Source organism: Anopheles moucheti, chromosome 3 (assembly GCF_943734755.1).
Source record: "Anopheles moucheti chromosome 3, idAnoMoucSN_F20_07, whole genome shotgun sequence".
Classification (NCBI taxonomy): domain Eukaryota; kingdom Metazoa; phylum Arthropoda; class Insecta; order Diptera; family Culicidae; genus Anopheles; species Anopheles moucheti.
Genome location: NC_069141.1, coordinates 12,714,745 through 12,730,210, shown reverse-complemented (window position 1 = coordinate 12,730,210; position 15,466 = coordinate 12,714,745). Strand labels below are relative to the sequence as shown.

General features: G+C 42.6%; 1 protein-coding gene across 2 annotated transcripts in view; it reads right to left on the bottom strand.

Moving 5' to 3' along the window:
* Positions 1-301: 301 nt before the first annotated feature.
* LOC128300739 (protein phosphatase 1 regulatory subunit 14B) overlaps positions 302-15,466 on the bottom strand; it is a 37,484-nt gene continuing 22,319 nt past the window's right edge. For both annotated transcript variants that reach the window (XM_053036911.1, XM_053036912.1), the window contains exons 2-6: positions 15,173-15,225; positions 2,541-2,933; positions 2,338-2,412; positions 988-1,029; positions 302-598 (exon numbers count right to left, since the gene is read on the bottom strand). In XM_053036911.1, the coding sequence (XP_052892871.1) occupies positions 557-598; positions 988-1,029; positions 2,338-2,412; positions 2,541-2,753 (372 nt within the window). In that variant the 5' untranslated portion in view covers positions 2,754-2,933; positions 15,173-15,225 and the 3' untranslated portion in view covers positions 302-556. The remainder of the gene's footprint in view (positions 599-987; positions 1,030-2,337; positions 2,413-2,540; positions 2,934-15,172; positions 15,226-15,466) is intronic.

Genomic DNA, 15,466 nt, shown 5'->3' with positions numbered 1-15,466 from the left:
TTTCTGGGTTTTTGTTATTACTGCCTGATGCGTGAAGCTGTAACGTTTTTGTTGTATCGCTTCCTATTGTTCCTACACATTTGTCCCTAGACTTGTTTGTGATTTGTAAAAACGAAAGACGTGCATCGTGCGTTTTTTCATGTTTCACAATGTTTCCTGTCCTTTCTCTCAATATAGTTTTGCGATACAGTGTATGAAAACACAAGGTTCGGGTTCTTTCTCTCCTTCTTTCTCTCTCTCTCTCTCTCTCTCTCTTTCTCTCTTTCTCTCTCTCTCTCTATCTGCATGCACTTTCACAATGTTGATGAACAAGCATTGCTTGTAATCATGTAATTGTTGCTAAAACGCACGTTAATAAAGCTTAGATCGGTCGGACCGGCAGCCTCGTAACGTGACGCTTTTGTGCCAGAATCACAGAAACAGATGGATGGAGGACCTCGGAATCTCGGTTTTGTGCCTTGGTAGCAGCCAGTGGTTGGGTGGTGATGACATCGTTAAATGATAATACATTAAATTAATTAAACGCTACATTTTAAACTGAAATGACCAGTCCAGCTCAGAGAGTTTTGGCCCTATCCAAAAGATCGCTAATGAATTTCTGTAACGAGATGGTAGGAAAAAAGCAGAGATACAGAGAGATAGAATTAAAATGTAGGCTGTAGTCGGGTTGAATTAAATAATTTGTTGGGAAGATAGACACTAATTTTCTAAAAAGAAACTAATGAATCAGCTAACCAAACAGTTCGATCAATTACTCATTTATTTACTAAAGGCAACGACATAACCGAACAGTATAAATAAGACATAAAACGAACCATAACAAAATAAAACATTACCAAACTAATAACATTTGGAAGGAAAATTGAACCAAATAAGATGTGAAAAGAAAGATCAAAATCATAAAACAGCACCACTAAAACATCCAAAAGCAAATCGTGTTACGTTAGAAAGTAATGAATGAAAAAGTAAAAAAAACACAAAACTTACCGATATGTCTTGCGGTGGTCGTTTGCATGCGGAAAGCAGGCTCTGTAAGATAGAAAGGCAAACGGATATGTAAATTAATTACCAGGCGTAAAAGACGACGAGGAGTCACGGTAGGGGCGTTGGCAGTGCGTTTCGCTTGTGGCCGGTTTGGCGAATGGTAAAAGATTGTGCAATTAATTAGTTCACTGAATTAGTGAATCTGTTACGATATGCGTTCGGAGAGACAGACCTTCACAGGCCCATACTGGTCAGTAAATTTATTGGGGCCCATTTTTTATTGCTCGATATTAAGCTACCATTCGTACTGACCTAGACTATGGATATAGTCATCAAACGAACATTATAAAATTCTTGTTCAATAGATTTAGTCAACCGATATGTTGAAGAACGATGCGAAATAGTACACAATTTGATACCATTTGAGGTTTACAACACGCACTAAAACAGATCTGGAGTAGTGATTCATTTCAAGGATGGACCCAGACATGCAAATATGTCCAACAAGTTCGACGATTACAGAACTTAATGAACCTACTAGGACACTATTTCGATACTAGCACGAACTCGAGGTGAGTCGGCATGGCGTTTTGGCTTTTGAACCTATTGAATGTTTTAAAACTACTGGACATTCTAAGCCTAGTGGAACCTCGACTCCAAACCCAAGCTGCACTTATGGGATGGAATGACTAATGCTTTCTGGACTCTACCGGAATTGTTGAACCTACTTGTACCTACTGGTCGTAATCCAAACGGCCTCTCTACAGCATGTGCCTTTTTCAAAATCCCCTTTAATGTCACACACCGTGGGCAGGGGAATTAGTCTTAGTTCCGTATCTCTTTTAGCTACCCATATTCAGCACAGCAAAACAGAAAACAAGCAAAACTTTAAACTGCCAGCCGTTGAATCAGATTTCGCACTTGTATTTCCACCAGGGAACAGCAAAACAAAAATGCCTGCGTTGTTCGAATACCTCTTACTCATTTCTGGTCGGTTGCGATTTTATGAGATTTTTGTCGGGGTCTTTACTGCCGATGATCAACGCTACCGCCAGATGTTGGGATGGTAACACTGCCGTGCCCATGATACACCCATCATCAGCATCATCATGGACATTTTTAACCGGTAGCACAAAATCCGATTGTTACGATATGCGATTTAAAAATATAATCTTCAGAAGCAGCTCGCGCCCATCCGTTCGCCCAGGATCGCATTGTGTACGGTGCGCGTACCGTCCCAGCACATTAGATCGTTCCGTTTCCAATCAAAAGAAGAATTATTTTTGGACCTTTTGCCACATGCACGACTTATAGTAGCCCCCTCCCTCTCCCTTGTGCTGGCATTATACTTACGAACAAATGCGATCTTCTTATGTCATCGGTGTCCATGTCTAGAATCTCATCGATGTCCACGTCGATTGCTTCTGTCTGCGCTCGTTGCGCGCCAGTAATAGGATCAACCCGAACAAAACACCGGAAAGAAAACAACACAGAACAAACGTTAAACGTATTAATTAACAACCGTTGTCCGGCAAAGTTGTGGCCCCGGGACTTACGGGTGGATCGAACAGTTTCTGCAGCTCGTCGTACAGCCACATCTCCACCGCTAGCCGCTTCCGGATCAGACTCATCTGGTGCGAGCCGTACTTGGCTGTGAGGAACTTCTCGCGGCGCTCCTTAACCTCGCCCTTCTCGGTGAAGTTGACGCGCAGTCCAGTACGGCCGGGGGATCGCTCACAATCGTTCATGGTTTCAACGCCACACTGCATGATCTGTCGCTTTGGAAACGTCGTTAGGCTTTGGAAACAGCGGCCGAACGCACAACGAGACACCTTCTCGAACTTCTAATCGCTCCCGAGGTGATGAGATTGTCCGCCACGAAATTGACGCACTTTGTAAAGGTTTTCCTCCTTCTCCTGGCGCTGTTCCGCACGGTACCGTAAGGCAAGCTGCAACAGACAGAAGAAAGAAAACGTGGGATTTAATAAATTAATAACACTAAGCGTTAAATTGATAGCTCGGAGGGCCGTGATGTGCTTCTTTGTCACGACTTTTTTGTTGTTGTGTGTGTGCCCCTCCTGTCTAGTTACACATTCACACACGTCTGGGCTAATGTAATTAAGCTTTATTTATCATGTCCCTACTAAAGTCGGCATCGTTTTGGCGGCAGATTTTTCAAACGCACCGAAATTGACCGCCGCCTGTGGTCCGACCTGATGTGGGATGGCGTCGGTGGTGGTGAGCAGGATTTTCCATTTCTTTTAGAAAACTTTTTCTTTTCTTTTCTTGAAACATCATTACAGCCACTAGAGGGTCGCCTGATTGACTGATCGAAACGATGCGGAAAGGTGTGAAGCAGCGATCGTTAGCTTTTTAGCTGATATCTGTTACATTGAGATAGAGAGCGAGAGAATGGGCAGGAATCCGCTTTCATGCCATGCCGAATGGAGGGATTTCATCACAACTACAAGAACTGGCACCGGCGATACGTGATAACACCGGTTCTCCATTAAATTCAGCGTGCCTGGTATGGACGTAGCCATGAATCACATGCGGTTGAGGAAAACTGGCCGATGTGCTATTTATAGGAAAAGTAGCAAATGTTTCCATTACGCAGCATTGCCCAAATACATACACATACACTTCTTATCAATCGCGTCCATTGGTTCGGCTGTGTTGTAGTTTGAAATTTAGGAAGCGTCACATTCCAGCTTATCAAACCGTCAATCACTGATGATTTTCTCAGTGATATTTTTTTATCTGTGGTTCCAGCACGTAATATGGCGCATCCAGGCCAAGTGACAGTGCAATATACCATGTAAAAGTTTATTAAATCATCCAATCATCGATCGATACGGGTAAATGGCAGCACAATGTTTAGAGATTGATAATGGCATTATCAAGAAGCGGAAGCGAGTCATGAGTAAACTGGAAACTGGCCGAGAGAATCTTTCTAGCTTCAGGAGCAAATGTTTAGAGTCATCATTACAAGCCAGTTTATAAAATGTTCAGTGGAGGATCAATCCCCTTGGAGGCCCAGGGCGGAATTTTTAAAGGGGGGCCTATAATTTTGCTAAGACATTATCGATGTTAGGGAGGTGTACTTAAAACATGATTTAACAACACCAGCAAAATCTCGAAAAGAAAGATCCCTTGCGTACACCTCAGAGTTTTGTTGCGTAGCCCTGTAAATGGGCCTAGTAAGCTAGTCTTTATATAAACGTTTGTATGCGCTAAGGAGAACTACAACGTCACATTTTTTACGATTTACGTACATTTACGAATCCTGATTAGTCCAACGCCTTCTACGACTTTTTGCCCAAGGTACAGTTTTCAATCGGTTTACTTTACGGTAACAATCAGAGAAATTTCTTAGAAACCTGTTTTGCTCATGTTGATGTTTTAGGCGATGAACAACACAATTGTTTTAGATTTGCGATACCAGAAAAACATGTTTTTCAAGAGGTGACACCTGCAGTGTGGAATAAATTAGCCCATCACTATTGCATTGCACACTATCAAACCCGTGAGAGCGATCGCTAGTGTAAGGAAGATGGATGAAACTGAAAGCATCCTTCATCTCGCTCAAACTTCCCATCGACTGGTACGAAATTCCATACCAACCAGCTATTTCAGATTGCCGATACCAGGAGAGCATCCACGGAAGAGGTAGCACCTAGTATAGCAATTTTGGTCGAAAACCGCCGAAAAGTATGCAATATTTAAACACTAACTTTGCCGATGGTGGAGAAAAATTTCTTCGAAAACTACCAGTTTCCGAATGTATGGTACCAGGAGAGCATCCACGGAAGAGGTAGCTCCTGGTACTACGCCGTAAGGTATGCAATGTTTATACACTAACTTTGCAACCAACTTGCAATGCAATGCGCCGTAAGGTATGCAATGTTTGTACACTAACTTTGCAACCAACTTGCAATGCAAGTTTGGTGCATGCAAGAAACTTGCAAGATGGCGCCCAACTTTGTACTTGCATGCAACAAACTTGCATGCAAACTTGCATGCAAGTTTTCGCATGCAATTTCTTGCATGCAAACTTGCATGCAAGTTTGCATGCAAGTTTGTATGCAAGTTTGCATGCAAGTTTGTATGCAAGTTTGCATGCAAGTTTGTATGCAAGTTTGCATGCAAGTTTGTATGCAAATTTGCATGCAAGTTTGCATGCAAGTTTGTATGCAAGTTTGCATGCAAGTTTGTATGCAAGTTTGTATGCAAGTTCTTGCATGCAAGTTTGTATGCAAACTTGCATGCAAGTTTGTATGCAAGAAATTGCATGCGAAAACTTGCATGCAAGTTTGCATGCAAGTACAAAGTTGGGCGCCATCTTGCAAGTTTCTTGCATGCACCAAACTTGCATTGCAAGTTGGTTGCAAAGTTAGTGTACAAACATTGCATACCTTACGGCGCATTGCATTGCAAGTTGGTTGCAAAGTTAGTGTATAAACATTGCATACCTTACGGCGTAGTACCAGGAGCTACCTCTTCCGTGGATGCTCTCCTGGTACTATACATTCGGAAACTGGTAGTTTTCGAAGAAATTATTCTCCACCAACGGGAAAGTTAGTGTTTAAATATTGCATACTTTTCGGCGGTTTTCGACCAAAAATTGCTGCACTAGGTGCTACCTCTTCCGTGGATGCTCTCCTGGTACTAAACATTCGAATACTGGTAGTTTTTAAAGAAATTTTTCTCGATTAACGGGAAAATTAGTGCCCCGGTCCTGGTGTACTTTCGGTTATACTTTAAAGTCACAAAGTCGATTTTCTTCTTTGCATTCAATTAATTACATAGAAACAAATGTTTTGTATAACCAAGGAAGATATTTTTTATCAATTTTGTACCTTTTTGATTATTTTTTTTGCTATAAATTAACTCTGCTGTTAAATTTCCAAAAATCGCACAATTGGCAAAAATTGTTTGGGGCCCCCAACACGACGAGGCCCTAGGCGACCGCCTACTCCGCCTACCGTTTGATCCGCCGCTGAAAATGTTGAATCAATCTGCAGTATCGCCGGAAAATTGCGTCAGGTGTGTAAAGCCCAAATACCTGCAAACCGAGGAGCTGTATTAAAAATTGTTGCCGGTTGGCGGGGAGTTGGGGGGAATTCTGAGAAAAAAATTGAGGGATTTATTCCCTTTTTATACGAATGATGTATTGGTAGCGGACCAGTCAAAAATCCCTCGTACGTAGGACTGACTATCCTGCTGAGGGGAAAAAATAAAAAAAGTCAGACATGATGGCAGGCCTCAGCAGACCTCTTGAGGTAGTAGTGTCGATAAAAGGAGCAAGAGACAGTCCAAAGATTTATTTAAGCCAATTGTTATAAAACTTGCAGAATTCACTACTCCCTCAGATTATGTTTTCATTCCGAACTCTTCTAGAATAGGATCTAAAAGATAGCATCCCGATATGCTCTAGCTCACCAAAGGTCCAGAATGGATACTCTTCAGGTCCGTACATCATATTCGGCCAACGAAAAAGAAAAAGCCCTATATGATATTGTCCATGACCTACAAATATGCTCTAATGCGTTTGTGACCAGCTGTTTCCAGATTTTCCTGCTTTTTTCACGGAAACAGCCCAACAACGCTAATCTGTATAATTTAATACATTAAGCGTAATAATTAAAATAGAATTATTTACCTTCCAATGGGACAGTCCCTTCCCCTTCCCCAGTCAAGTTAGTACATTGTTCTTTTTTTTCGTTTGTTTGTTTACAATTCATTGTGGAGTGCCCCACACGCGCCCCACGAGAGGTCAGTGAAAATTAACGGATGGGTGAAAATGAATACACCCAAAACCAGACACATTCTTCCTTGCTCTGCGGTTCAGTGTGCACGGTACTACTCATCACCATCATCATCATCATCATCCGTTCCGAACCGTACCGGGAAACAATATTTTAATGTCGCCCTAATGCACCTCCTGCACCGGAAGTCTGCTTTGAAGCCCATTTTGTGCTCTTGTTGTGCTCAATCAACATGTAATCATGTACGTTCGGTGCCTGCACACGGTCAGCCTTACCGTTCTGTGTCTGCAGGCATCCATCATCAGAACAATGAGCTTCACGCCAAACCCGCCAACTTTCTAGAAGTCTGCTTACGGACCTCGCCAGTAGGGGGCACAACATTTAGACGACCAGACCCATGCCGAAGGGCCACGGGTGCTCGGGTGTGCAAAGAAAATCAAGCCAGTTTCTATGTCGCAAAGGCGACGGTGTACCTTTTTTTATTTTGCAATCATTACCTCTTCCTTTGCCGAGGCCGGAAAAGCTTGATTTTTTGATGCTCAACTACTGCCACAGTACAGCATTCTTGTGCCGTTGTCGACTGCATGAGCGACGACGAACTAAATGTGGAACGGACAACCGTCGGATGTCATTGGTGCCATCGCTTGCTTTGGTTGGCTTGTCTCCGCCGTCGCCAGACATTGTCTCATGGATCAAGTATCACACACTGCCGCTGCGCCTCTCGCAGGATGGGAGGGATGGGTTCTTTATGCACACTGTAATAATGATCGATATTTTATTATAATCAAACCACTGACCCGACCCGGCGGACAACTTCAAGTGCTCTATCTTGCATGCAAATTGCGATTGGTTAGAATCAGGTTCGCAATTCATCGTTCGCACTGCTACTGCGCTGCTCTACTTTCCGCCATTGCCAGTGCCGTCCATTTAGCTGCACTTTTACCGTTTCTTGCAGGTTATACACAGAAACATGCGCTTGCCCTCCGCTTTCGCTACCTGTGCGCAGATTCCAATATACAATCCTTTGCTCATATCGTGGAGAGTAATAGATGACCGAGCAGTAGACTGCAGCGGTGCCGCTTGACAGTGATGTTCCCTTGTATTTTGTGCTCCATTTTCATTAGTAAAGCATGCCACCTCACGGTGTTGTCGCACCGTCTGTTGTCAGATTACATTCTGTAACATGAGTGTGTCCCACAGCATCGAGTGGAGTGGATTGTACACGGTGGATTGTTGTGCTTCGTAATTTCACTTCACTCTCCATTGTATGCAAAAGCGGCGACTTCTTTGAAACGATGATGAACCTCACGAGAGAGGAACACGCTCATTGTCCCAGCATGCACAAAGTAACATAACTGTACACCTTCTGCTGCATTCATGACCAACTGCATTTAGCTGAGCAACAACGACGGACTGGCGATGCCGATAAAAAGTGCACAATGTTTCATTTTATAGACTGACCTGCAGTCTTACTATTAAAACGAGGAATTAACATGAGCAACTCTTAAGATCAGTTAAACAAAACAAAGAATGAATTTCTCTTGGAGTTTGAGAGGAATCTTTAAATGATTAGTTTTTAGTTGGTGTTTGGTGAATGCTCTTGTTTTATAAAATCAGTATAATTCATTGAATGAAATGAATGAATCCGAATCAGCATCCTCGGTCCTCGGTCTGCAACCATCCACGATAAATATACTACAAACACATTCTTACTCTGAAATATTAGAAAGCCTATCAATTAATGTGTAATGCGACACAATATTCAAAATGCAGCAGATAAAAGAGGCTGAGATAAGAATTTCTGATATTTTGACATCTCGAAAAAATATTTTCCATTAACCGTATATCACCTTTAACTCACTATTACTTCTTATTGGAGCAAGATTACGTTAAACGTTGGTATAATTGTTGTTAGCAGCAATTATATAATACATCTTCAACAATATTACTTCGCCAATTCGTCCATCTCAGTCCTGTGAATGTGTATGAGATGGGAGGCATCTGCATCACTTGTTTTACTCCTGTATTCTATGCCATTGCACTGGTTGCACTTGTGATGTCCGACCCTGTACGTCATTTCCTTTGCCTTTTGCCTTTGCCTCAGTGTCGCTTATTGCAATACGACCGTAAATAAACGTATCCTTTGCCTGGAACGAAATGCGCATTCACAGATCGTCGTTAATCGTTAATCAACGAATGCTGACGTCAACGGACCTCAACCGGTGGAAGTGAATGTGCATCTCCGTAGCAGTGTCTTGCAGAGCTCTAAACATTTGTTTTCCATCAACGTCAACATCGTGACGATCGCGCAGCAAAGCGACAACGATCGCCAATTGCATTAATTATTTGCACTTCAACAGCAGCACCGATCGCAATAGAAGTTCGCAGTTTACGGGTTTACATCTCCCATGTGCGAAATCGAAACCAGATCCACCACGCCGCTAGTACGGTGGTCAAAAAAAAAAGGTTCCCTTAGATTCGTTTTACACGACTCAAACATCGTTAACGTGTACCCATTTATAACCATAAAGATGCATATAACATCACGGCACATTTTCCAGCATTAACCATATCTCTCCCTTCGTCGGGTCAATTCCACATTGTCGATGTTTCGTTTTTTTTTTGTGAGAGTAAGCACACATCCTCCATCCATCCAGCTGGTCCTCCTTAGGCGGATAATTCGATCAACATAACCAGCTCGGAGGGCTTTATTTTTTGTTGCTGCACCAAGTGAATCGTGCGTAACGACCGTCGAGTTAATTGAATGTGAAATGAGCACCGATTTGGCGGCAAACCAACCATGATGGACAGTGCCACTCACTCACTGTAGGGTCGGGTAGCAGAAGGAAGGGATTTGCTACCAGCTCTTTTATTTACGAGCATAAAAACAACCACACTACACTCGCTTTGCAGTCATATTCCACCTTTGACAAACGAAACGGAGTGTGTCATAAAAAGTTTGCCAACTTGCGAGGTTTCTTCTGGTGGTAAATTATTAACATAATACTCGCCTAGAACAGTCTCGCAATTGTGTCTGATCCAATTAAGGAACTGGGACACCACAAATCATAGTTCTTTTGCTGGAAGTTTCTCCGAATGGCGTTCAAGCTCAAGAAACTCGAGCAGAGAATAGACACCCAATATGGATGGAGCTCCTAATAGCATAAAATTTGATATTCTTCTGCATTTATTTTGCACCGGCTCACCACCGTATGCACCAGACGTATTTGGTTCGAAACTATCGTTTGGTTTGTTTACTTATTTTACCTTCCGGAGCAGCATGGTAACAGACGTGCGTGCAGGTAAAGGTTGTGAGGTGGTAATTAAAAATAAATTATTGATGTTGTTTATGCAACTGACAATCACACGAGAGGCAAAGCAATTATGTTTTGTGGATTGGCTATCACGCTCCCATACCTGGATTACCCTTTTTCATAATGTGCGCATAATATTGGGATGAAAACAAACTCGCCTAGTTGCGTGATATTGCCAATGATTGAATGGAATTACTACCGGTGTTTCATGAAGTTTCCACCACCCGATGGCTGAGATTTTATAAATCACCCCTTTACATCAATGGATCTATCAACGACTCAAAGTAAAATTCTATTCCTCAAATTCGCTGGATAGAGTGAGAGTAAAATTCTGAAGGTAGTATATACCCAACACGCAACCCCGTCTACGTACGCCGACAGTGAAATGTTGGTGCGGATATGGGTTCCAATCTACATACGGTAGAACGCCAACACATATAGAAGATCAACCCCCTCAAGGGTCGTACAAAAGCGTTGCACCCTTAATACAGCTGCAGACACATTTTGCACTAGCCGGCGAGCAACGGAACCACGCACTACCGGAAACACTTTATGGACTTGAACCCATAAACCATTGTCTGCACAAAAACGGAACAGCAGCTTGCCCTGGAAGGAGGAAAGCCGGGTCCAGCACAACGCATCCACCGCGGAACCACATTTAATCAAGTATAATTAGAGATTTTTTTTACGTTCAATGCTATTCATCCCTCGCGCTTGTTCCGGTGCTTTGACTGCGCGCCATAGACATTGACATTGTTTTAATTGGATCATAACGCACCGCGCGATGATAATTACGCTACGGAGGAGTGACAAAATACAGTAAAACAGCAACGAAAAGCTGGCGGCATAAGCTTGTGCATAGCACATTTGAATAAATAAAATTTCCTGCTTTTTTTGCTTTTTGCGCCAAGAACTCAACTTTGTTTGCCAGCGCGGAAGATGGTTTATGCTCATAAAATAAACAGTTTGGATTGAGTTTGGTGTGTGCCTCATGTATTACGCATAATTTTACCGCAACGGCGAGACAAAAAAAACCCCTTACGCAAAAGTGGATGAGCTAACCTCTTTCGTAGAAGTGCTCAGAGAGTCAACAAAAAAAAAGCTCCAAGAATAGCACATTTCCGTTACGCACAAAATTACTTCCAACAGGATGAATTGAGTATTTCATCTTAATCAATAATCAACAGGCCACAGTTACTTCGTTGTGTGTTCAGACTTACTTTTGAGAACTTCTCCAAAAAAACATCTTACATTATTAGAACCGAAAATAATTAAACAAGTAAAAGTTCCCTTTAGCGTATCAATAATGCGAATGAAGCCACCTGTGTAATACCATTTTGGGGGAAGCACCGTTCCAGTGAAGCGCATTGATCCGTAACATAAAGAAACCGTTCAACAGCTGACGCAGGTTTGCTCGAGCATCCTTAACCGCGTAAGACGTGCCAGAATGTTGGTGCGAAATGCTGAACCAAAGAATGATGTCACCTACTAAACGCCGCTCGCGTGACAACGACCTGAAACGTGAAACGATGGCCCCAAAGCCACCGGCAGGAGCCTTCCCGTCTGCCACATACACACACACTTTCCGTATGGCTTGCACGGCTTCAGACAGACGACTCTCCACGAACCTTGTTTCTTTTTATCCCAACACGATCAATGGGGTGGCCCGCCGATCGTACAAACCGGTTATTGAAGTAAGCATCAGATCTTGCTGGCGATCGACGATCGGTGAACTCCCACCCGCGGGAGGGCCAGAGAGCCTCGCATCGACATTCGCAAGTGGAGCCCTCCGCATCGTACGCGGCTTGCGTCCTAATTGGCAAAACAAAAAGCACCGCAATTTTTCCTTACGTCATACGCTGTGTACTTGCCTGTTGGATGTTGTGGCCAATACGAACGAACTTATCGTTGTCCGGGTGCTCGCGAAAGCGCTTGCCAGTTCCATCTGTACTTGAACTATATTTTCCCTCTCGCTGTGGGGGGGAGCGCGGCAAACGACGTGCCAATAGTGGCAACATCTTCAATTCGGTTCGGTGTATCACAAGGGAGTAGTACACTAAACAGCCTAAACGATGCACGCTTTGCAATAGATTCGCCTCAACATAATAGCACAAATTGCGTGTGGCAAAAGCTATTGCATCATCATCGGGAGTGGGTCCCGTGCATGAAACAAATCGCAACATGCTACTACCACGATGTGCTCAGAGTGGTCTGGTGTTCCGAAGTGGCTTTTCACACTACGCTAACGATGTCAGTTCCTTGTCGCGAACTCTCCCGGCAAACCAGTAACGAGTAAATATTTAACTCACTGGACGGTGGTAATTAATGTTACAAAAGCTCGCTCGGATTTTAGCGCACCTACGTTTACCGCGTGTCACGAGAGTGTCTGCAAGGTTTTTTTTTCTTGACCACATCCCCTGGCATACCTAGCATGATACTAATAAAATAAATAAATACACTATAGAAGAGGGCTTTTCACGCTACTTTTTTGCAATTTTACTCACCAAATAATCTCAATTTAGACAGAAATATTGACAATGATCAACTAAATTGACGATAAATTTTCCGAGCGCTTGTAGCGCATATTATGCTATAATGCTTGGACTTCTTCAAATGTTAATTATTCGGCGTCTAACTTTCTTAATAGAACAAGCAACATCGTCTTAAGCAAGCAACACAAACTTATAGCTGATCCAACAAAGATGATGAATGACTACCACACACTGCTACACTACTTCTACGAAGAAAGACCTCAGCGGATGGTTCCATTTCCGTCGCTTTGTTAGCTACAGCCACACAACCCAACGATCCATCAGGATGTAATGTCTAGCATAAGCAGAAAAAATCACCCGGATTTGTGGTAGCCGAACGATGCGGCCGTGTCATGCGATAAGCTATAAATAATGCTATAAATCTCCCATGTCATTTCGCACGATTCGCCTTTCATTCAGGGCTAGTTATCCTTCCACGCCCCACAGCTCAGAGTCACGGACGTAAAAAAGCTAAACAGTAGCCACGCCACACTGTGCCACAAAATCATGGACAGCTTTACAATTAGCAATCACAAATGGATGCATGGTGCACGGGGTTATATCCATTAACGAAAAAATATTGTCCATATCTCACGACACACAGATTCATGGTTCATGGGTGATGCTGTTACACGGTGATACCAGCATCAATAAAGTAAAGTATGCAAATTAAAGACGGGGTATGGTCGTTGGTTGTTGTCACAAACATTTATCACCATTGCAACCGACTTGAGAGGACAATCTTTCGCGTTGGTCTTCAGTTGCAACCCGAGCAATAAAAACGAATATCCCATCCAGCGAAAAATGGCATTATTAAACAAAAAAAACTAGCATAACGGGGGCGTTTCGAATCTTCCAGCAGTTTGTCCAGCGATTGTAAACAAACTCTCATGCCAAACAAATGAAGATCGCATTCGCATTCGAGTTTCTCACCACAAAACAAAAAGCGTGGTTGAAAGACGGACGGACTCCATGACCCATCATGGTTACCCCGCGTGGTTGGACAAGGTGACGGAAAGCACCTTCCAGTGCAAAAACGCAGTGTGTGCACAAGAATTCACATCCATTACAAACTGCAATCTTCTCACAGCACGGCCCGACCTTTGATGACCTGTTTAGCAGCAGCAGCACATTGCTACATATAGTGCAACGGTTTATCGTCCGCAAATGGTACAATCTCAGTCATTCACCGCTGCTTTTCCAATATGTTTTTGCTATACAGATAAAGCAATCTTTCAGCATAGCACAAAAGCACAATTGCTGCTCGTGGTAGTGAAAAGTGTTTGTTTGTTGTTCAAAAAGACAACCCTGAAGATGGTACAGAAATCTCTCCTTCACGTGAGAACTTTTCCCAGTATTAGCATTGAGATTTCTTAGCAGTGAAAGTTTTGCACATTCACTGCCACAATTATCTATAATTACTACGTCACTCTTATAGCGCGATACTAACTACATTTACTTTAAATATTGTATTAAATTTTCCAAGCATTCCCATGAGCTATTTCACTAACTAATTTTGCAAAAAAACACTCATTCCGCACAGCAGAGGGAATGCGGTTCTCACCTTTCAAAAGCCTAAACACCTCAATATTTATAATTGTGATTGGTAATGATCGGATTATCGGTATTCCTGCTTATCGCTAGGTCACACTTCAACGCAGCTTATCTGATTTGGCCTTTATCGACAAATTAACGTATAGCTCTACCGAGGTACTTTAAAAGCTTTACGTGACAAAGCGCCAGCCAGAGGAACCTTTTTGCCAATCGGTTTTTGTTTCTTGGCAGCGTTTATAATCTCGACTATGACCCATTTAGAGCGAGTTACGGTGCAACAAGGTAAAGTGTATATTTTTATAGTTTCATCGTGGTTCTATGCTACTTGCTTACGTTGTAAGAATACATTACATTTTAACTGACTCTCTCTAGTTTTTTGAGTAAAAACAAATTTCAACCCAAAAGACGTCGGGGCTTTGTGGGTTTTTGAAGTTCAACTGGTAAAGCTGGAATCCTTATTTTACGTCGAACTGGAATTTCTATCGTCTACTTGGAACTTTTTTAAGATGAAGTTGAAGTTGAAGATCTTCAGATCTTTGGACAAAAACTATATCCTGGAACTTACTGACAGTTCCCAAACAAGACACAGACATATTACAGTTCAATGTCACCAAAACCTAAAACCTGTTCCATTTGGACTTAAAAACCCCCGTGAGCAACACTGTCATGTGCTGTCAACTGTCGTAGGAGTTGCGCATGCCCTGTCTCCCAGAATGCGGCGGAAATAACCGAATAATGCTGTACGTGCGCACTACTGTTGCTAACGTTATCAGGCGCGCAGGAAAACAACTGTAGCGTAATCATCGTAATGTACGAAAAATGCTCCACCAAACCCGTCATTATCCCAACTTCGTTCGGCACACAGCCACCACTCGTAAACTATCCAATCTTATCGAAACATCCATAAATATGTGATCTTATCATCCCGGAACTGAAATATGCCGGTAATAAATTGGATTGAGTAATAAGCATAACTGATATCTTGGTGGTGATGTGTTGTGGGAATTCCACAGTAGCTTACCGTTAATATACAATTGTCAGTCCGCTATTTCCGCAATACTGGATGTATCTGATCTGTAAAAACACGAAAATAAGGCACAACATATTAGCAATCTGTTACACAACTCTTCTAAAGCTAAATGTACCGAAATTCTTAGACATAATTATAAAGTTCGAGCATCGCGGTGGAGGACAGTTCACAATTTTGCCGTAATGGATAAGTTTAAGTCCAATTCTATGTTCTTGCTAACTCCTGCCAGCAAGCAATCCGCAAAAAAAGTAAATTCGACTCATTTCATGTTGAATTACCTTCCTC